This window comes from Sciurus vulgaris (assembly GCF_902686455.1).
Source record: "Sciurus vulgaris genome assembly, chromosome: 5".
Classification (NCBI taxonomy): domain Eukaryota; kingdom Metazoa; phylum Chordata; class Mammalia; order Rodentia; family Sciuridae; genus Sciurus; species Sciurus vulgaris.
In genome coordinates, this window is record NC_136465.1 from 175,506,080 (window position 1) to 175,527,596 (window position 21,517).

General features: G+C 60.7%; 1 protein-coding gene and 1 long non-coding RNA gene across 2 annotated transcripts; one reads left to right on the forward strand and one right to left on the reverse strand.

Moving 5' to 3' along the window:
* Positions 1 to 1,994: 1,994 nt before the first annotated feature.
* TTLL12 (tubulin tyrosine ligase like 12) lies at positions 1,995 to 18,536 on the reverse strand. The gene is made up of 14 exons (XM_079143297.1): positions 18,222 to 18,536; positions 14,964 to 15,133; positions 12,672 to 12,870; positions 11,693 to 11,852; positions 11,476 to 11,609; positions 9,519 to 9,595; positions 8,143 to 8,259; positions 7,866 to 8,060; positions 7,442 to 7,553; positions 6,673 to 6,824; positions 6,308 to 6,389; positions 4,835 to 4,903; positions 4,113 to 4,251; positions 1,995 to 3,599 (listed from the first exon to the last, which is right to left on the reverse strand). The coding sequence occupies exons 1-14, from the start codon at positions 18,381 to 18,383 to the stop codon at positions 3,448 to 3,450; spliced, it is 1,920 nt and encodes a 639-aa protein (XP_078999423.1). The 5' UTR covers positions 18,384 to 18,536; the 3' UTR covers positions 1,995 to 3,447.
* Positions 15,314 to 17,016, forward strand: LOC306663003. The gene is made up of 2 exons (XR_013764326.1): positions 15,314 to 16,380; positions 16,431 to 17,016. It is a non-coding gene; the product is annotated as an uncharacterized lncRNA (long non-coding RNA).
* Positions 18,537 to 21,517: the final 2,981 nt, after the last annotated feature.

The following is a 21,517-nucleotide window of genomic DNA, read 5'->3' on the forward strand; positions in this document are numbered from 1 at the left end:
GGGCCAGGCAGCCCTGGCAAACAAGGCCTTCTTGCTGGCCCAGACCTGCCCGCCTGCCCGGATCTGGAAGTGTCCCTGCACCCCAGGCTTCCAAGTGAGTGACCCTGACCTCTCCAGGCAGCTGTCTCGAGCAACGAGGCTGGACAGCACGGTGCACAACACCCGGCCTTGGGAAGGGCACTTCTGTCCTGCCACCAGCCACCACATCCTGTGCTGGTGTCCCAAGACCTGGCTGTGGCCGGCCGATTGCTGGAACTTTGTTTTGGCTCTTGGTATGTTAATTCAAATCAGCAAGACTGCACTTGGAAATCTTGTCCTTGCTCTGGCAGCTGTGACTAACGGCCTCTCCCCACACCTGTGTTCACAAACGACCTGACGTTAAGAAAAGCTCAGGAGATGTGCCCAAATTCCCGGCTGTGCCCTCCTGGGAAGGCTTGGCCGGGACCACCGCTTCCCACTGGCCTGCAGAGGAAGGTGGTGCCAAGGAAGGGGCCCTACAGGAGCTGGCAGGCTCTTCAGCCCCAAGCTCGGGGCAGGCAGAGTCTGGCTTGCAGGACGCCCGGGCCCAGCGTGCCTTGTGTCCCTGCAGGCACAGGGCGCCCCCAGCGTCACAGGCACGTGCACACGCCAGGCATGGGGCTTTGCTGTGCACGTCTTTGGGGCCTCTTGGGCAGTGCTTGTCCACCCTCCCCACAGACGTGAGCTCTTCATCTCCGGCAGCACCCTGCACCCTGGCCTCAGCCTGCACTGCCACTAAGCCACCTGGGGGCACCTCACACTGGGCATTCTCTGTCCACCAGACAGCGCTCTCCTCTTCCAAGCTGCCCATTGTCCGGGACTTGGGGTTTCTGAGTCCTGCGTTGCTTCGTGACCCCTCTGGCGTGGCGCTTCCAGCTGCTGGGTTCCAAGCCCACGCACCTGCCTGCCACGCAAGGAAGGCCTGTGCCTGGCCAGCCTGCTGTCAGCGCAGTGGCCCCAGCGACTGAGGGTCCAGCAGACACCTGTCTGTGGCAGGGCACTCTGGACAGGGGTGGGGACAGGCTGGGCGTGCCGCTCGTCACCACAGCCGCTTCTGACTGCCAACGGCATGCGGCTACCCCTGGGGTCTCCTCACACCACCCTGCAGGGCTCCCGGACCCTCACTACAAAGCTCCCCAGCCAACACCAGATGCCCAGCACCGACACATTCTTGCCCTGAATGAATTCCTAAAAAAGTGACCAGGGCGCCAGGGAGCACTAGGAGGTGGGAGGAGCGGTCTCCACGGCCACTGCGTCAGCCGGACGTGGAGGGCCCGATGATGGCCTCGTGTGGGGGTTGTTTTCAGACCCCCAGGAACAGAGACGCACACTTACTCATTACCTCTTAGGGGATGCACGGACCTGATTCTGGTGACCGTGCCTGCCCACCCCTGCCCATTGTGCCACTGGTTTTAGTGACCAGGAGCCAGCAAGAGCACCATTCCTGTTAGGCTTCTGGAAAACCTTGAGGGGCACAGGAAGACCCCTGTAGGGCAGCCCCTGCAGGAAGCAGCGTATGGCCAGGCCACCTGCCCAGCCTCCTTCTGGGCGGCTGTTTTGTGGTTTAACCTCTGAGACCAGCAGATGGCGCCACTGCCACCACCCTCCTCATGCACTTCATTTGGACCAGTGGAGCTGGGGTCTCCCACCGTTCCCACCTCCGGGACCAGTACAGGGCAGAGCGTCCCCCAGGGCCACCAGGCCTAAGGGCAGAGCCAGATCTCAAGGCTCCCATGAGCACTGAGGACCCTGGGCACTGGTGGGGCCCAGACGGGCCTCAGCTCCACAGCCTCTGCCACCAGCCGCGAATCGGGACCAGCGCTGGGAAATGGGTCTGTGGGCTGGGGACCTGGAGGTCTAAATGCCCCACACCACGTCACACTCTCCACTCCAGGGGACACGGCAGCCACACCAGCCTAGGCCTGTGCTCCCGCCCTAACCCTAATCGTAACCATAAGCCCAGAGAGAGGGGCAGCTGCAAAAGAAGGCATATACTTTATTGCAGTACAAATCAAGCGGGGCGGGAGGTGGGAGGCCAGCAGCTCCGTCCAGGAGAAAGAACCAGAGGCAGCATCCACCCTGCCCATGACAGCCCTGGCCCTGCTGGGCAAAGGGAGGGCAATGCCCAGCTAAAGGGTGAGGGGAGCCAGAGGGGGCCCACGTGCCCGGAGAAAGGGACAGGCAGAATGACGTCGAGTTTTGTTATGAGAAGAACTGCTTTTAGCTTCAAAAATGGAACAAACGCCAGATCCCTGTCCTGTTCTCCTGGGCCCTGGGAGCAGCGCTTGCCGTCCTGCAGTCAGACTGACCCGCTGCACTGCAGCGACACCAGAGCCACTGGCAGCCGCTGGGCACCATGGTGCAGGCTTGCGAGCCAGCTGCCCAGAGGCCGAGGCCAGAGAACCACAAGTTCAAGGCCAGCCTGAGCAACTTCGTGAGATCCTGTTCCAAAATAAAAAAGGGCTGGGAATGCAGCTCAGGGGCAGAGCACCTGTCGAGCAAGTGAGAAGCCCCGAGTCCGATCCCCAGGACCACAAGACAAAACAATGACACACTGGCCATGACTATGAATTCCAGAAACAGTTAGGAAAGAACGAAAACTTTACATTTTCTTCCCATAAATTAAAAAACAAAACTCCAACATTTTGACTGTAGACCTCAGCGAAGCCAACACCTGGCTTTAAGGCCCTCCTTGGAATGAATCACCTGCTCCGCCACCTCTGCCTGCTGCTCCGCCCCCCACAATTGTCCCTGAGACCCTCGCCAGAGCCTCAGCCCGTCTCAGAGGCTGGTGAGGGGCCCAGTGAGCAGGCGGGCCCTGAGGGGAACCCCACCAGGCCCACTTCCCCAAAACGAGAAGGGAACAGCAAGGGAGACCCACGGCCCTCCCGAGCGGAAGTCCGCGGGAGGTCTGCTGGTGAGGTTCTGGCGGAGCGCGGCTGGGCGGTCAGCGGTTTCCCCAGGCTACTCTGGGGCGTGCGTCGCCCTGCTCAGGGGCACCATGAGGCAAGGGGGCTGACGGCAGGAGAGAGCCACGCAGGCCTCATTTATGTACAGCTGTCAGAGCCCTGTTTCTAAGGAACCCCATCCCCTAACACCTCTGGAACAGCAGCCCCGGAACCAAACTCCAGTGGTACTAGGAACAAAGGCCTGGCCAAGCTGGGGACTCACTAATGCAGTCAGAGGTGAGGGGTGTGGAGGGGGCCTGGGGTAATTTCAGCCCCAGCGACACCCTCACTGACCCGCAGCAGAGGCGGGCCCTGAATCCCAGCAGGAGAAGCAGGGACAGGGCTCCGGAGGCAGAGAATTTGGGCTGAGGCTGTGACTTGGACAGGGATGGGAGAAGAGGCGGTGGTGGGTCAGGGACGTGGCAGGAGGAACTCAGAGAACTGAGGCAGGAACCTTGTCCCCAAGGCCAAGCGGAAGGGCCTAGACCAGGCAGGTGACATGGCAACCACTGGGCTGGTCCAGAAACAGGGTGCTGAAGACGTCGTTGAAGAAGCTGGGGTGGTACCTGCAGGCTCGCTCACAGTCTGGGTTGAAGTTCACCTCCAGGATCTGGGGCTGCATCACTCGCTTCCCTGGGGGCGAGGGGAGCAGGTGAGGCCAGGGGGCACCTTTCTGCTGGGAGGGCTGGGTCTGTGCAGGCCCTGGGAACGGGCCCCGGGCAGGGCCTGGAACTTGGGTCTCCGGGTTCTGCAGGCTGGCCTGGCACCTGCCCCCGTGGTAAAGCAGGAGATGACCCCGGCCCTTGGGAGGGAGATGCCCAGAGTTCAGTCCCAGAGAGGAAGCAGAGGCAGTGCTGGCAGGGCTGGCTGTCACCCAGAGGGCCTGGCCAGGGCTGTATGGGGACAGGTGCTCTCACGAGGGCTCCTTCCTGCCCGCCCGCCACCCTCCCCTGTCCACTCTGCACAGTGGTGTGTCCCCTCCCAGTGGCCAGGCAGGCCAGGTTGCTCAGTCTAGACTTCCTGGTTGATTTCAGTCCAAGGACGCCTGGCACAGCGGCTGGGGAAGGGGAGCAGGGCCCGCTCTCCCTGCTGGGCATGTCTGTCCAGGGAGGCCTGGACAGTGGGTTGTGGGCTGGGGTCCCTCACCATCAGGGCGGTTGTCCCACTTCAGCATGAGGTCAACGGCATACACGGCCCGGGATGCGGGGTAGTCGCAGAGGCCCAGGGGTGGTGGCTTGGCACATGCCACTTGGAACAGCTCTGTGATGGCCTGGAAGATCTCCACCTAGGGACGGGGAGGCAGAGTCCAAGGGCCTGCTGGGTCCTGATGGGGGACTAGCCTCCCACAGCAGCCTCTCAATTCACCGGCCCTGACAGAGCCCTAGCTCCCAAATGGCCCAAGCCAACCCCTCCCACATCCTGTGTGACTCTAGACCTGTCATGTCACCTCTACCTGACACTGTCCCCTTGTTCTGGGGGTCCACTTTATTTCTGGTGTTGGGGATCAAACCCAGGAACTTGCATTCTAGGCAAGTGCCCCGCCCGTGAGCTACACCCCCACCCCATCTGCCCCAGCACCCCTGGGGCTCACTAGAGGACCCGAAGTCCAGCCCGTCTCCAGTGGGCTCAGGCTGCTGGACCAGGTGGAGCCTGTTGTCCTCTGGCTGTCCCAGGTGCCCAGTGCCTCCCAGGCATTTCCCCCTGCTAAGGAACCCCTGCAGTGCCCCACAGTGCCAGAGTAGGAGGGAGGGGACAGTGCTAGCCCAAATCATTTCCACCAGCTTCAGGGAAGAAGGACCATCCAGAGGCAGAGCCCTCCCAGTCCAGAGGGAGCGGGCCTCCTAGCGCCGGAGGAGCTCGGGACTCACCTGGACGCCACTCCAGGGGAACTCTGGGTATTGCTTCTCAAACTCAGGGATGAACTCGTTGTAATGTACCTGCAACACATGGGGCCAGGTGCCCGCTCTTGCTGACACTTGCTGGGGTCACAGGAGGTCAGCACTGCAGGACAGCACGTGGCCCCAGCCCCTCAGGGTACAAAGGGGAGAAACGAGACTGGGTTCAAACTCTGGGAAAGCATGCCAACCTCCAAGCCTCCTCTGAAGGGGACTGTGCCTGCCCAGCAAGCTGATTTAGGGGTGCCAGAGGCTGCCACAGGCAGCAGCGTCAGGCTGGCTCAGCACCCTGCTCAGGACGCAGAGCCCGGACCCATCTCCAGGCCCACCTCTGCCACGGCACTGCTGAAAAGCAGCCAGGCCTCCACCTGGCCCAGACTCTACGCTGGCTCGGATTTCTTCCAGGGAAGGGCAAGCCAGGGCGAGCCCCAAGGAGCCCCGCACGTGGACAGGACACGTCTCCTGCACAGGGCTTCTGGGGATGACACCCCAGGAAGTAGAGGGAAGGGACTCGGCACCAGCCAGGTTCTGGGGCCCTGATGGCTGTTCTGGGTGCAGGCCTTGAACACGGCCAAGGACCTAAGAGGGACAAGCAGCAGCAGGAGCACGTGGCCTGGCCAGGTGCATGTGAGCACAGCATGGCCGGGTGGCAGCTCCCGACCTGCAAGTCCTGCCAGAGGACTTCTTGGGCAGGGGTCAGCAGGTGCCTCCGAGGACGCCCCACGCAGCCCGGTGAACACGTGGGAACTAGTTGCCAGGACGCCCCGCTGCTGCACTGGGCAAACCACCCAGGAGTGGGATGCTCGGCAGCAGAGTCACAGGCGTGTGGAGCACACAGTGGCCACACCCACACCACAAGGGCAGCCAGGGCCCGAGTGTCCGGGGACACACTCATGCTGAGGAGTTCAGGCTGGCCTGGACGGGGTCACACCTCGGGAGGGAGCAGGCAGGTGGCGGGGGTGCCCATGTCTCGTCTCAAACACTTGCTAACTGGCCAGCAGGGCAGAGGGCTTAGGGGCAACGGACGTGCTACCATCTCTCTTTTCGTCCTCTCAGGACTGTGCTGGCACTGGCCCAGGTAAGCCGCCTGCAGCCCTGGCTTGATACACCTGGGAAGGTGCGTGGCCTGAGGCCTCCTGGCTGGCGCCCCCACAGCCCCACTCCAGAGCGGCCCCATGCTCAGCACTGCCAGGGGCAGACACCCAGGGAAGACGAGAGGTGGATCCAGGAAGGGCCCCAGGCCGGCAGGGGCAGGCAGGCGGGTGAGGGGCCAGGCAGCAGGCAGCTCTGGGGCCCCATCTGTCCTATGCTCAGAGTGCTAGAGCGAAGGGCTGTCTTCCCGGGCGAGCCCGCTGAGCCCCCACACCCTCAGGCACAGCACTCTTCAGGTGACAGGGGACACCCTGAAGGGACACAGGAACCTGCAGGTGTCTCCTGGTGCCCCACCTGCTTCAGCACCACATCCGGGTCGTAGTTCATGACAGTGAAATGCTTCTCGTAGTCGTCGAGGTCATCAAGTGCGAAGGGCCTGGGGACAGACAGACAGACGGGCTGGCTCCAGGACTCCGAGCACCTTCCCAGCCCTGCTCCTTCCCATCTGCGGGGTGGGGGCCCATGGGGAGCACGCCGTGAAGGTTCTGTGACGCGCCTGGGCTCGCCTGTCCCATCACAGGTCACGGCCACCGCGTGAACACTCAGGAGGGGCAGGGCCCGTCACCACCACCCGATACCCAGGGGTGCCAGCTGGCGGGTGGCAGGAGCCCCAGCACAGGCCTGCGTCCTGCGGAGGGAGGCCCCAGGCCCACTCTCACCGGTTGGAAAAGCGCAGCCAGAACACGTCGTAGGCGAACAGCCGCAGCGGCCTCACGGAACGCAGCAGCACCACGTAGCGCACGTCAAACTTGACGCTGCCCACGTCTTCCCTCAGGAACAGGACGGGGCTCTCCACGTACTTGGACACAACCTGGGGACAGGCGCAGGCTCACTGGCCGCTCCCAGCTCACGGGCGGGACACGGCACAGCGAGCTCCCGCACCTGTGGCGGGCTCCTCGGTGTCCACGAGGGACCCTCCTCCCGCCGCTCAGACCCCGCTCCGGCTGGCAGTCCCTCCTCGGATGTGTCGCCACTTTAGGAGAGAAAACACCCCGAGCTTCAGGGTTTGAAGACAAGGTTCTCCCCACAACTCCAGCAACCTGTTCACTGTCCCGAGTGGCCACCAGGGGAACTAAGTCCACCTCCTTCCAGCCCTGGCCATGTACAGGCCCCCCCTCTGCAGCCACAGCCCGGCCCACCCTCCTGGGAGCACCGCCACAGGCCCGGGGGGCTCCATGTCCAGGTCTGGCCACCTGCTTGTGCGCCACCACACCCGGCTACCCCTGGACAGTCCTGAGGGTCTCGCTGATCCTACCTGGACTCTGGCACGGCCCCACCCACTGCTGGCAGAGGCACAGTGGAGGGAGGGTGGGGCAGTCCCGTGTGCCAGGTAACAGTCATGGCAGACACCTGGCCCTGTCTGCAGAGGTTCGGACCCCTGGAGCCCCACCCGTGGATGGGGTGCCCAGCACCCAGGCCACAGCCCACCTTGGGAGTGCTCTCTCGGTGCCGGATGATGCTGTGCAGGCTCCTGGTGACGTGCGTGTCCAGGCTGCGGGCCAGGTTCCAGGGCTTGCAGATCCAGTGGTTGTCCTCACCCCTGCGGGGAGGAGGTGGCGAGGCTACACCCTGGTGCCACCCAGCCGGCCAAGCACCCCAGGACCCTGGTCACCACAGGCAAGGCCAACATCCCCTAAGGAGTCCTGGGGACGACGCAGAGGCAGCATCGGAGGTGGGCCTGGGAGGAGGATTTCAGAGCCTCGGGTGCAGAGGCCCGAGAGAGGTGAGGGTGAGGCGGTCAGCACCTCCGCGCACAGGAGGGGCTCAGCCAACGAGCAGCTGGGCACCGTGTGCGGACGGGATGTCGTGGGGGCCTCTGGCAGCCAGGCGCTGGGTCTGTCTGGGGACTCACCGCCTCTCCCGCTGCTGGAAGTAGCTGACAAACTGGGGCAGCTCCGTGCGCAGGTTGAAGGTCCGGGGCAGCCAGGGCGGGCCTTCGGGGCCCCCCGCCCGGCGAGCGATGGAGGCCAGGCAGTCCTTCACTGTCAGCAGGCTCTCGCATGGGAACTGGTTCAGCAGCACCTGTGGGCGCTCCTGGCTGAGGGTCCTGCGGGCGTGGCAAGAACGGTGGCTCAGGGCAGGCTGGGCTGGGAGGGCAGCGGGAGCCCGGCAGCTGGGCGGCGCCCCACCTGTAGTCCTTGAAGTGCGAGAAGTGGTAGAGGACGTCGGCGTCCGCCTCCCGCGACGTGAAGGCGAAGCGCGGGTGAGTGAGATGGCTGAGCACCTGCCGCACGTCCGTGTGGACCCTGGGGAGAGGCAGGCTGAGTGGGGAGCGGCCTGGGCCTCGCCCTCTCCCTCCGCTCGTCTGCGGAGGGATGGAGACCCCGCCTGCCTGCCTGTCACCACGATCAACAGACTGAGCTGAGCAAAGGCCGTCTCCTCCACCTGGAAAAGGAGGCCAGAGCAGACGGATTTCCACAGCCGGCCGAGGCCTCAGCCCTGAGAAGCTCACGCCCCAGGCCCCGCCCAAAGCGGGGGGCTGAGAGGCCCGAGTGTGGTCAAGACAAACGCCCCGGGGAGGCCTCGCTTCCGGCTGATGTGAGGGCGGGAGGGGCACAGGCAGAGCAGCCGGGCAGGCGGCGGGGACCCTGGGCTCAGGGGACGGCCGGGCAGGGCAGGCCAGGTGGTCAGTCCCCTGAGGTTGGAGAGCTTGAAGTGTGGCTGTGAGCGAGGAGCACGGGTGGGGCCTCCACAAGTTTCAGCCCTGCTGGGCGGCGGGGAATGCCAGGCCTGCGCCTCCGGAGGAGCCCCTGTGCGGCTGCTCAGCTCCGCCCTCAGGAGAGGGGTTGGGCTCTGTGGCCCGAGTGCAGCGAGCTGCCCATTTCTGGCTGGACCAGGCTGGTGCCCAGGGAGGCGTCTGGGGGTCTCCCCCAAGAGGCCTGCACGAAGCAGAGGCCTGTGTGTCCGGCCGGGTGGGACCTGCCCAGGCCCTGCTCAGCACTGGATGGGCGCAATGCCTGGACTTCTTCCTTCTCCCTAGAGGGACACGTGGTGCTCAGCCATCTGAGACTGAAAAACCAGAATGACTGCCTCCACAGGAGGTCCGGCCTGGGCCTGCCCGCTTGGATTTCGTGATCCACCCGTCCACACCTGCAGGCCCCAGGAAGGGCCTCTCCTGGCAGCCCAGGTGATGAGGTACCCAGCACCTCAGTCAGCACAGGCACCCCACTTTGGGGAGGGGCCAGCCTGTTCTCAGGTCACAGATGGGCCGGGACGTGGCCTCGGTGCCTGGGGCCAGGGGTAGCAGGGACGGGTGGCAGCCCAAGCTCCAGCCCGGGGTGTCCTTGCCACAGCGTGTCCACCCCTCTCCATTCCTACTTCCGAGGGTGAGGTCGGGCCCCTGCTGCCTGCTGTTCTCTCTGTGGTCCTGAGATCTCTGTCCAGCACTTTGGCACCGAGCTTCCAGGCCAGGACTCATGTGCCAGGCGTGCTCCAGGGTCTGGGCTGGGGGGCAAGTGTGGGAGTTGGCAACTGAGGGGTCCCAGGGCACAGAAGGGGCACCTACTTGAAGATGTGGTCATGGGGACGGGCCGCAGGACTGATGGCAAGTGGCAGTTTCTCCTTGTTTTCTTCCAAAATGGCCTAGAAGGAAACAGAGACAGGAACAGACCTCAGTGAAGGGAGCAAGAGAACGTGCACCCACCTTGCCCTCAGGGACAGCCCTGTGGAGCTGCTGCACTGGCAGCCCCAGGCCCCTGCCTGGGGTTCTGGAGCACAAGGCCCTGTGGTGCCCTATGGTTCTTCTCTGGTGTCAAAAGAACAAGGTAAACTTTTCAACCTTCCCAGAACTGGCTCCAGGTCACAGGCGTAAGCAGCTGGCAGGCCTGTCTGAGGGGGGCTGAGGGTCCCAGGGGAGCCCTGAAGCTGTTCCCAGCATATGCTGTCACAGGTTAAAATCTGCCCACAGGGACTCACAGCCAGACCCGTGCCTTGGGAAGGCCTGTGTTCCAGAGCTGGCACCCACCCAGAGTGTGGCCCAGCCCCTGGGAGTTACTTCTCAGCACCAGCTCCAGGGAGTCAGCCTCCGAGGCTGAGGCTCCAGCAGCCCAGTGGGGCCCACAGCCAGCAGGCTCCCTGGGCACGTGGCACCTGGGGCAAGCTCAGCCTCAGGAGCTGCAGACCCCCAGCCCTGTGAGCCCCCGAGCCGAGACAGAGCTCAGCGCCCAGCCGCTCCCCACACGGAAACCGAGGCAGGTGACAGGTTTGCTGCTGTGAGCTGCTAGGGTCTGGCCGTTAGCTAGTGGCCACGGTGAAGCCGGGCTGGCCCGTCTCCTGCTTGGCACAGAGCTTCCCCAGCAGGAAGAGCACTGCCTGCCACGAACAGCCTCAGGCCTCGACGCAACTGTCCCTAGGCATCCTCACACCTGTCCCCTGATCGGCTCGCTGCACAGGCCAGAGTCCATTCAGCACACCACAGGCATGGGCGTGCCTCTGGACCGAAGAGAGTAGCCCTTTGGCTGACGTGGGCCACTTGGGCACCACTGGCTTCCACTGAGGTGCTGCCAGACCCAGGACCAGGCCCACGCCCACCCCTGCCCACTGGTGGCACTGCCAGCCGCCCAGTTCAAGCCCGTCCTCTGGCTCCCAGACACAGCGGAAGGGGTGCAGTCCGTGGCCTCTGCCCGTGGACGACGTGCTCCACAGGGTGGGACCCCGCGGGCAGGGAGGGAGGCTGGGGCAGAGGCTGTGTTCTCCAGGACCCACTCCTTCCCTGGGCCTCAACCTCCCCAGTCCACAACCAGCAGCCCTGGTGCTGGGCCCTGTGTGGCCTCTCGCCACTGCCCAGGCACTTGAGTGGGCCAGCAGCATCTTGGTGGGGCCCTGACCAGGAGGCTGCCCACAGATGGAGCATGGCTTTGATCTTGGCGACAGTGACAAGGAGCACTATGGGTGAGGGTCTGCCTGCAGGGTGCTGAGAAAGGGACCACAGCGTGTGGAACCTATCGGCCTGCGGGTCCCGGGCTTCTCCTTCCTCAGTCACCCCACGTGAGTCAGGCCACCTGTCCTGAGCACTTCCCGTCACACTCCCGAGTCTCGTGACAACCCTTCAGACAGCGTTTCCCATGTCAGGCATCCCGGGGCACCCAGGTGACCAAGGTGTCGGGACGGTGGGTGAGGCGCCAGGTAAACACCATGCCACCTGGCAAGGGGACTGCAGCACCTGGAGGTCCTGGTGTCCGTAGTGGTCCCAGAACCTGAGGCCAACCAGGGGAGCCCGGCCCACGACTCCCTCCCTAAGGAGCACCCGCCACGCCCTGCGAGGACCAGCTCCCATGTCCAAGCCATGTGGCCACAGGCTGCGCCTGCTCCAGCTGAGATCTGTTCCCAGATGTCCCCAGATGCCTCCCGACTCCGTGAGCAGCTCAGGCCAGTACCCAGCGGCACTCAGTAACGTGGTGACCAGATGGAGCCTTCAGCAGCCACCAAGCACACGGCCGGGTCACCGAGGCGGTGGGCCACACCTGGTAGTACTCGGCGGGCGGCTCGGGTGTGGAGGAGCTGAGGTCCGACAGGTCGGCGGGGGCCCAGGGCAGCAGCATGCACTTCCGGACCAGAGGGTCCGCCTCTCCGTAGGCAAAGTCCCGGGTCACCTCCTCTGCGCCAAGACACGTGTGCCCGTGAGTGGGGGCGTTAAGAGGCTGGCGAGGCCCCTCCCTCGGGTGGCGGGCACCGACTTACCACCCGTGTCCAGGTCCCTCAGCGGCCACAGCAGCGTGTAGGCCACCTGCTGGGGCATGTAGAAGAAGGGAGCTGTGGCGAAGCTGGGCATGTCCGCATGCTGGATCCGCGAGCCGAACTCGTCCATGATGTACCACACCGGCACCTTCTCCTCGGCCGTCTGTGGGCAGGGCACAGCAGCGACCCTCACCCACACGTCCACGCCTGCCCCTTCTGCCCGGTGCCCTCCAACTGCCCACCCGCTGCAGCCCATGGAAGTATGGGCTGCCTCGCTCTCCTGAGCCTGGTGGGTCAGCCCAAGTGCCTCCTGGGCAGAGGTCCTGCCCGTGTAGATCAGTGTGACAACTTGTGTGGTCCAAGGGCACTGGTCCCATCAACACATGGATGCTCCTGGACTTTACGTGTGGAGGGGAGGGGTGGCTGAGTTCAGGGAAGGCTTCCTGGAGGTGGCGGCATCAAGGCTGAATTACAAGCGAGTGTGGCTTCTCAAACTGAGTGGCGAGGGCTGGGCCTGCGGAGCCCCAGGTGGTGAGGACCTGGGGACAGGCCAACAGGGCTAGGCCCTGCTCCCAGGGGTGACACAGAGCCACAGAGAACGGAAGGGAACAGGGCAGAGGCCGCAGAGTTGTCTAGGCTCAGGTGAGGGGTCCAAGGGCTGGGGCCTGTGAGCTCCAAGCCTGGCGGGCACTGAGGCCTCTCCTGTGAGGCCTGGGACTGAGTGTGGTTTCCATGGGCCACAGAAGAAAATGCCCCTTCCAGAGGTGACCCTGGACTGTGCCCAAGGAGAGCAGACCCCGACCCAGAAACCCAAGCTGTGGCCCCGGACCCCTGCTAGCTGGGGAGGCCCACCTCCTCCACACGGGAGCCGCCCACTGAGCACTACCAGGTGTGGCCCCTCAGCCCCCACCAGCCCTGACAGCCCAAGGCCACAAAGGCTGTGCCTGTGCTGCCCTCCCCTGGGGCCCAGTGGCTGGCTTACCCCATGGGCCACCTGGTAGGTCTGGTTGAACTTCCACATATCTTCCAGCACCAGGGCCACAGCCTCTGTGCTGGGCAGCTCACCATGAAACTCAATGCCCATCAAGGCGGCCATGCGGTGCAGCAGCCCTGGCACCTGCTGTAGCTGCTGGCGGGCATGCTCCACACGACATGTCCAGGCGTGGTCAATAAGGAAGATGCTGTAGACACACACGTGAGCTGCCAGGCAGGCATGGCAAAAAGGGAAAGGGGGAAGAGGACTAGAAGGGAGAAGAGACCCAGGGCTATGGCCAGGTCCTGGCACCAATCCTCCTGAGACTTGGTTTCCCCAGCACCATAGTTGCGGATGGTTCTGTCACTCAGTGTATGGCCCTAAGCAAGTCACCCCCTCCAAGCTCTAATGCAGGTCAGTCGGGGTCCCACTTCCCAAGACCAGGTGGCTGTGAGCATCACATGGGTCTAGAGAGCCAGCACCAGGGAGACCACTGAAGAGGAAGCGGATGGGGGAGGGAGGGCTGGGAGACGGTGACCGAAGTGCCACAATGAAACCCAATGTTCTGTTAATTGGAGTCGGTGGGGGGGCCATGCCTGCCATCCCAGCAGTTTGGGAGGCAGAGGCAGGAGGATCAAGTTCAAAGCCAGCTCAGCAGTTTAGCAAGGCCCTAAGCAACTCAGCAAGACCCTGTCTAAATAAAATATTAAAAAGGGCTGGGGATGCGACTCAGTGGTTAAGTGACCCTGGGTGCACCCTGGTACCAAAAAAAGTACTAATTGGAAAAAGAATACCTCCAAATACCCAGCACTCTTTTTTTTTTGTAGATCAATTACAAGAATATTTTCGTATGGAAGTTACATTTCAATACTGGGTATTACTCATTGCACCGAGTCTTATTTTTGAGAATATACAGTATGAGCCCTCTAAAAGGCTGCCAAAATACGGGACGCTTCACGAATTTGCGTGTCATCCTTGCACAGGGGCCATGCTGATCTTCTCTGTATGGTTCCAATTTTACGCATGTGCTGCTGAAGCGAGCGCTACCCAGCACTCTTGACTAGGCTGCGTGCTGGCAAGGAGCAACAGCGGTCACTCATGCGAGCATCCACGCTGGCCAAATGGCTGGAGACGGGCCCGGCTCCCCGTGCCCACCTTGCTCCCTACAGGGGCAGGCGCTCGGCTAAAGCAAAGGCCCCCACACTGGGCGGCTGCGGCAGGTGGGCAAAGGAGCCGCCACCCAGAATGTGCCCACGCACACCAGGCTTCTGGAGGGAGCGGCTGTGAGCCCACAGGCGCGTAGCTCCGGCAAGACCAGAGTGGGCAGGGTGCACCCGCTGCAGGCCAGGCCTGCTTGCCAGCCCCGGGTGGGGCTGCTGGGTGTGGGGCCTTGCTCGCTTAGGAGGCTCCAAATGCTCAACTGCCCCACGGGCAAGGGAGCCCCTGGCTGAATCCATCCCCCTTTAACATGAAAGGGACAGGTATGGCGCTGGTCCCCAGGTTCAGGGCAAGTTCAGGAGCGTTTATTTTGCTGTGCTTACATTTCATTTTTGGTTTGTTGCATATCCTGAAACAAATGGAGGCTTGGAGAGAAGACTCCACAGCACAGGGCAGAGCCGGGCCCTCGAAGATGTATGCAGGAGGGACCCTGGGCAAGTGTGACCCCGGGGGCAGGGTGTATGGTGAGGGCCAAGTGCCACGTGAGCTGAGATGGCTGCTGGCATGAGTCACCAGGCCTGGGCCCAGGTGCACGCAGGGCTCATTGCACTGGGAAGCAAGGAAGCCTGGGCCCCGGAGTGATGGGGGAGGGGTGCTGGGCTGGTGGAGGCGGCGGCAAGAGCTCTGCTCTGGGCCTCAGAGAAGCCACGCTCAGGGACAGGCACCGGCAGCACCCTCGTCCACCCACATGCTTCAGCAAAACCAGCATCTCACTGAGCTGCTTAGTGCCTCGCTTCTGCTGAGTCTGGCTTTGAACTCGTGATTCTCCTGCCTCAGCCTCCCGAGCTGCTGGGATTACAGGTGTGCACAGTGCTGGCCAAAACCCAGAGTCTTATACTCCAATTAGGGACCACTGTGACAACGGTGAGATCACAGGCAGGCGCTCAGGGGCTGTCAAGAGTTGGGGCAGACACTACCCTGCAGCCCGGGGTTGTCCTAGAACTGAGCAACAGGAAGCATGCAAGTGCTTACGGTGAATTTTGCTCCAGCAGTCAAAATTTTGGTGCGAGCTCTGTAAAAGCAGGTCAGACCCTGGAGGAGGCGGCGGAAGTGCCACCATGAATTCCGGGCCTGGGATCCTACCTGTTGGGGTCTGCAGCCTGAAGCCCGCTCTCGCTGGTCACAATGACCTTGTAGCACAGCTCACCCCCAGGGTTGGGCTGCTTCCTCCGTGCTTCCCCAGCGGCCGGATCCTCCTCCTCCTCCACCTCCTCCACCTGCATTATCCCGAACATCTCCCCTGCGTCGAAGACCTGGGGCCAGAGCATGGGTCAGCAGCGTGGGGCAGAGACCCTACCCCTGACCACCCACCACGGCCGCAACTGCTGCCGGGAGCCTGACTCCTCCGAGGAGCAGACCTACTCACGACCCAACCTACCCACAGAGCCCAAGTGGAGGCTCCTAGGACATCACAGGAAGCCACCACGCTGTTCTCACGCCACTGCCCAGGCACGTGGGACCCCATGCGTGCAAAAGGACTGTTCACGTGGTGGGACGCTCTCTAGCCTAGGTCTCCTGCTTTCTAGGGATGAGGTCCCAATGGCAGAGGGTGGCTCTGGTCACACTGGAGGTGAATGGGGGTCAGGGTCCTGGTGGCTGGGGAGCACGTCCCTCTCACCAGAAGTGGTCTAACACCAGAGTAGCTGAGGCCCTGTCACCCTGTCAGCCCAGCCAATAGCCCAGGGCTGGCAAGAAACAGCTGAGGGGTCTGGAGCCATCCTCAGGGCAGAGTGTGTTTCCCTGGCCAAGGACAATTCAAGTCCCTTAGCGGGTCTCCTCTCATGGGCTTTGGAGCCAGGCTGGTCCTGGTTCCTGCCACCAGCCGGTGATGAGGTGTGGGGGGGGTGTCTTCGGACTCTGCACGTGGGCATGAATGGCTCTCCCTACACGTCTGTCCAGTGGGTGCAACTGGACCGCCTCAAGGGGGTGCTGGGGGCTAGGTGGTTTGCACACCCAAGGGCTCAGAATGGGCCTGGACCACAGGAGGGCTTTAGAAACACGTGGTCCCAGCACATTCTGTGGCTGTTTCTTCCCTTTGAAGGGGTCACCTCCTTCCGGGACTGCTTTGGGGATTAGAGTGTACATTAGGACTTGACAGTGGTCCTCCCTGAAACCTCTTGCCACTTGGGCAGCTGGACACTAGCTACCTACTCAGGCACAGGCGGCATTTGGGCTGTGGTCAGGATTGGCACTCCATGGTCATGAGGAAGGCCATCCGAGCACCAGGTGGGTGGCTGCGAGGCCTGGAGAGCCAGAGATGGCTTCTGGATAGGACACAGGGGTGAACTCCCAAAGGCAGGGCTCTGGGGAGTTGGAGGAAAGGAAGTCCAGGAGCGGGGAGGGCTGTGCAGGGCAGAGCAGACCTGCTGCTCAGCGGGGCAGCCTGGCCTCGGTTAAGCCCGGGGCTCATCTGCCCAGTGCTTCCAAATCCTTGGCTGTCCATTGCAAGCCCTCTGGGCCTGCCTGATCCTGGCGTACTCTCCCCTGTGGAAATAAGGTGGTCACAGCCTACACTGGGCAGTCTTGAGGGGCCCTTGGGGAGATAGCAAGGGGAGCGGTTACCAGTGGGAAGGCCACGCAGGAGTTGGACTAGGGTGGTGGGCCAGGCCCCTTCTCTACGGCAGGTGCTGGGTTTGGTGGCACGTTCCCTCCCACCTCACACCTGGGCCCTCAGAGCAGGTCTCACTCTGTGACAATGGCTGCAGGTTTGTGTCTGGCATCTTGGTGACTCAGCTCTGTTGGTAATGGCTTGGGAGCTTAATGGAAAATCACTGGCTGCCCCTGGGGAGGGCACAGCAGCCAGGGTGGCCAAGGAAGAGAGGACATGACACTGTGACTATCCTCTATGTCCCAACGGTGGCTGAGTCCTCAGCTCCCTGCAAGTCCCCAGCCAGCCAGCCAGGTGCACCTGTCCCACCACTCGTGCTTTCCACACGAGGCCAGGACTTCCATGGCGAGCGACCTGCCCTTGTGAGGACCTACCACTGCTGAGGCAGGCTGGGCAGGGGCCAGCGCATTGCCACACTGCCCTCATTTCTCTCAGCACGCCAGGATCCTAACAAATTGGGGACCCCCACCCCGGCCTGCACAGGTCTGGGGAAGTCCTCAAAAAATAGTGGCAGAATTAAGGTCAAGGGTGATGGGAAGAAAATCATGCCACAGAATACCTGTCCTGTGAGGTGGTGCCACTGCCATGTCACCTTTTTAAAAACCAAATACAGATGCTCCACTTAGGATGAAACCTCCACTCTACGCTTTCAGCGTAGGCTAAAGAGGCATCCACACCCCCCACCCCAAACGCCAGAGCCACACGGCGGCTGCCTCTCCCTTCGTGATCTCCAGGCTGCCGGGAGCTGGGGCCTGCTGGCACTGCCCACATTTTAGAAATGATTGCATAGCTAGCTCAGGAAATGGGCGAATTTAAAATTAAAGGGCACTTCCTACCAAAAGCTCACCTGTTGTACGGGGGTATGATCTGGTCCAGCTAGGAATACTCAGGGAGGGAAGCTGGCTGAGAGGGCCGGGTAGTTCAGTAATCAAGCTCGTGGGACTCCTAATTCCTGGCCCAGAGTCATCTGCACCACTAAGCAGTCCAGGCTTTACAGGTTGTGTCCTGCAGAGGAGCCTGGCTCCCGCTGGGGAAAGGCCCCATCTGGCACCTGCCTCTCAGTCAAAATGAGCAGACCTCCGAAGGCCCAGGTTAGAGCAGGCAGGCACACAGGAGTTGACCCCACAAAAGGGAAGAAGTCCAGAAAGCGCTAACCCTTCATCTTTCCTGTAACTTCTTTCCCTATCTCCCTCCACCTCAAATCTTATTCTCCAAAATGAAGGTGATCTGCACACAAACCAAACGAAGAAACATTTAAGACGTCTACAAACCAAGGAGCTAAAGCTGCACAATTCATGGGCTGAGAGAAATTTCTGGGCTTGAGTCTGGCAGATCTTGGGTGAGCCCCTGTTTTCTCATCTGTACATGGAGCGATGGGCCCTACGCCTCACAGGGCTGCTTGGGGCCCGGCACACAAGAGGCGCCAAAGTCCTATTTCCAGTTCCCAACACAACCCTGGCCGGCTTGGGCCTCGGAGGATCGGTGACAGGGTCAGATCTCTTGCTCTAACTCTGGCCCCAAACTCCAGGCGGCTCCTGCATCGCCGAGGGGCAGAGTCTAAGTCGCCCACCGCGTCCCCCGCGCACCACCCTTGCGACTGCGCGCGCCCAGGTCCCGCCGCCTCCCGCCTGGCGCGCACGTGCCGGCCAGGGCCGCGCGCTTCCCGGCGGGCTCCGGAGCGGCCAAGCGGCCAAGCGCCCGTCTCCCGGCCGTGGGCCCCGCCCGGCCCGCACCTCGTGCTCCAGCTTGTGCAGGAGGCGGCTCCAGTACCGCTCCGGGACGCCCGAGGCGCGCAGCGCCGGGCCGTGCAGCGCCACGAACTCGGCCAGGGCCCGCGCGCCCTCCTCCGGCGTCCGGCCCGGGCTACCGCGCTCCGGTCCCCGTCCGGCTTCCATGGCGCCTCGGCCCGAGCCAGCGCCAGCGCCAACTGCGGAGCCGCCACCCGCGGGCCGGACCCGCCCGCCAAGCCGCCGCCCCGCCTCCTCCTCCACTCCGCCCGCCCGGGCGCGAGGCCGGGACCCAGGGGCCCGCGTGCGTCGGCGGGAGCGCGCGCGCGCGTGCGTGCGTGCCGCGACAGGGGCGCCGAGCTGCCGGCGTGTGCGCACGCGCCCCGGGGGCGTGTCTCTTCTCACTCACGCTGCGGCTGCCCCAGGGGATGCCGGGAGGGCGGGATTATGCACCTACGCGATCAGAACCGGAAGGGGCGGTCATGCAGGGGCAGGTGGGGCCGTGACCTCACTTGCCTGGCTTGCAAAGCCCCGGGGGTGGGAGGAGTTGTCAGGGCCTTTTAGTTTTCCTGAATTCAGGAGCTGCCAGGTCGTGGTCCGTCTCAATTTCCTTATATTGGAATAGTAGTTGAGCCAGTTAAAACGAGGCGTACCATCAAAAGTCCTTTCTTGTAAGTTGAGATGTTAGTTGGGAATGTAGCTCAGTGGTGTAGGGGTGGCCTACGTGCATGAGGTTCTGGGTTCCATCCCCAGCCCCGCATTAAAAGAGATCAACCGAAAATACCCGAAAACAAACAAGTTGAGATGTTACAAAGTGCAATTTAAAAACATTTAAAAATCATTCGCGGTTGAACGCTTATTGGTTTTCAGTTCTGTTACGCCAGTTGGATGCATATCATTTGCCTTAGATTGTAACTTTGTAATGATTGTTTGCTAACAAGCTCAAAATGTGAAATTGTTTGGGTGCTTCAGTTTCTCCCGGTCTGTGACAGACGTCGGAAATCCCAGCTGTTCCCAGCTGTTCCGGAAACTGAGGCAGTAGGATGGCAAGTTCAAAGCTAGCCTGGGAAACAGCCAGATCCTGTCTCAAAATTTAAAAAATTAGAAAAAAAAAATTTTTTTGGAACTAATATTGAACAAAATACCCCAATTTAGAGGACTCGTTCATTGCCACTGTGGGACTCAGACTGGTCTGTAAAGGCTCAGACTTCCAAACTTGAGCTACTGAGGGTGCAGAGAAAAAACAAAACAAAAAACCAAAAACAAAACAAAACAAAGCACCTTTACTGCCACATTGAAGTGCTTTTTTTGTAGAAAAAGCAATTTGATCTAAATGAACAGTCATGATTCACAGTGGAAGGTGAACCTACTTGCACAACTGCACATGTCAATTTGTTTTCGAGGGCAGTCTTCTTAAAATACTTACAAAGCTTCCAAATCAGAATTACATCATCTGATTTGTGGTTGGTGAGCTTTTTGGTCCTCATGGTGGAAGGTCAAGTTCAACATTTTGTGGAAGTTTCACTTTCACAATCCCCCGCCCTTTCCGGTGCAGCCATTTCCCCTGCCTCCTAACCACCTGTCAGCCTGTGAACATCCTAGCTAGCTATTGGTTCATCAGTGAGCTTGCAAGTGTCCTTCTCGATGTTGGTCCCCTGTTAGCCCTGCGGAATACAACGGCTTTGCTGTAGCTACCCCGCCATCTCTCCTCATCTTTCTCTTTCCTACTCACTTTGTCTAGCCTCCTGGCTTTCATGCTCTCTAGCGCGCGCCCTTTCTCCTTCCCTTTCTTTCCCCCTCATTTTCTCTCTCACCCTGCAGGGAGACACTCTGTTTGCTTAATAAACTCCCTTATGTGATTTCCCGTGTCCGGTGTGGTTTCCGTGGGACCCCTTACGACTTTGAGTAATGGAAATTCAGAATGTAATTTTAAGGTAGAATTTAATTCAATTTATTAAAAATTTTAAGTTTAATTTTAAACTTGTTGGTTTTAAAAGTGTATTGTTCCTGGAAAGGTTTATTGCACATAAGGAAAAATACATGAGTTAATAAATAAATGGGATTTATACCATGTTAAAATGGACAAATCGACTGTGCCCAGTGTTCAGCCTTCTCTATTACCTAGAGCAGGCCCACTCAGCCTGTTTCCCAGGCTTGTTTTATGTGCCCCTTACCAATAATTTCCCTGTGGCTTTGTGCTCCTGACAGTGCGCAGAACAGGCACAATCAGGGCAAGTATGCAGGGCGACCAGGACCTCTTTGAACAGTCAGTAAATAGCAATCTTGGAATTAGGTAGAAGTATTGTCTTTTCCACAGACCTGGTCATCACCCAAAAATTGAGGCCTGGCAATGTCATTTGACTCTATTATTTATCATGACATAGATTCTTATCCTATATAATTAAACAGCTCTTACTTACAATAATTGTTTTATGAACAACCATATGTTGCACTAATTAACAAGTTATCTCTGGCACTTCCATCTTCTTCACCTTTAAATCAGTCTGAGGTTTACTCGCTTCAAGGGATAGTAAATCCAACTCAAACTGGCTTAAAAAAAAGGGTATTTATTGGCTCATATAAAGAACTTCATGTGGGATTCAAACATAGCTTGGTTGAGGGGCTCAAACAACGTCACTGGGATCCAGGTTTCTGTCTTGTCTCTCCTCTGTTCCCTGTGCATTGACTTCCTCTCCAACAGGCTTTCCCCTTATAGTGCTAAGATGGCTGCAGTAGCTCCAGCCCCTGCCCTCCCACTGGGGAAGAAGACTAGTCACACTGATTCTTAGGGTTTCTCAGGTAAATAGCTAGAACCAGGAGACTGATGCGCTGACCGTGCAGGCCTGTTTTACATGCTCCTCCCCAGTGTCAATCCAGTGTATCAGATCCCCCCTTAAAACCCTGTGGGGTTCCCCAGTGCTCCTGTTTGTCAGTCTGTTTCTGTTACTATAACAAACACCTGGGAAGATCACCTTATAAGGAGGAAAGGTTTATTGGGGCTCATGGCTTCAGTCCATAGTCACTTGGCCCTTAGCCCTGTTACTTTGGGCCCCTGGTGGCACGGTACATGTGGCAGGAGCGCGTGGTGGAGGGGCCAGTTCACTTCCCGCAGCTGGAGGTGGGGGAGAGAGGGACCTGGATCAGAGTCCTGATATCCCTTCTCTCAGGGCACCCCCATGACCTTCCTTTCACTGGCTACACCTCTTACAGGTTCCGCCTCCAGTAGTGCCGTGGCTGGAGGCCAAGCTTTAAGACTGGCCTTTGGGAGAATTCCAGACCCAAACTGTGGTGCCCAGATTAAG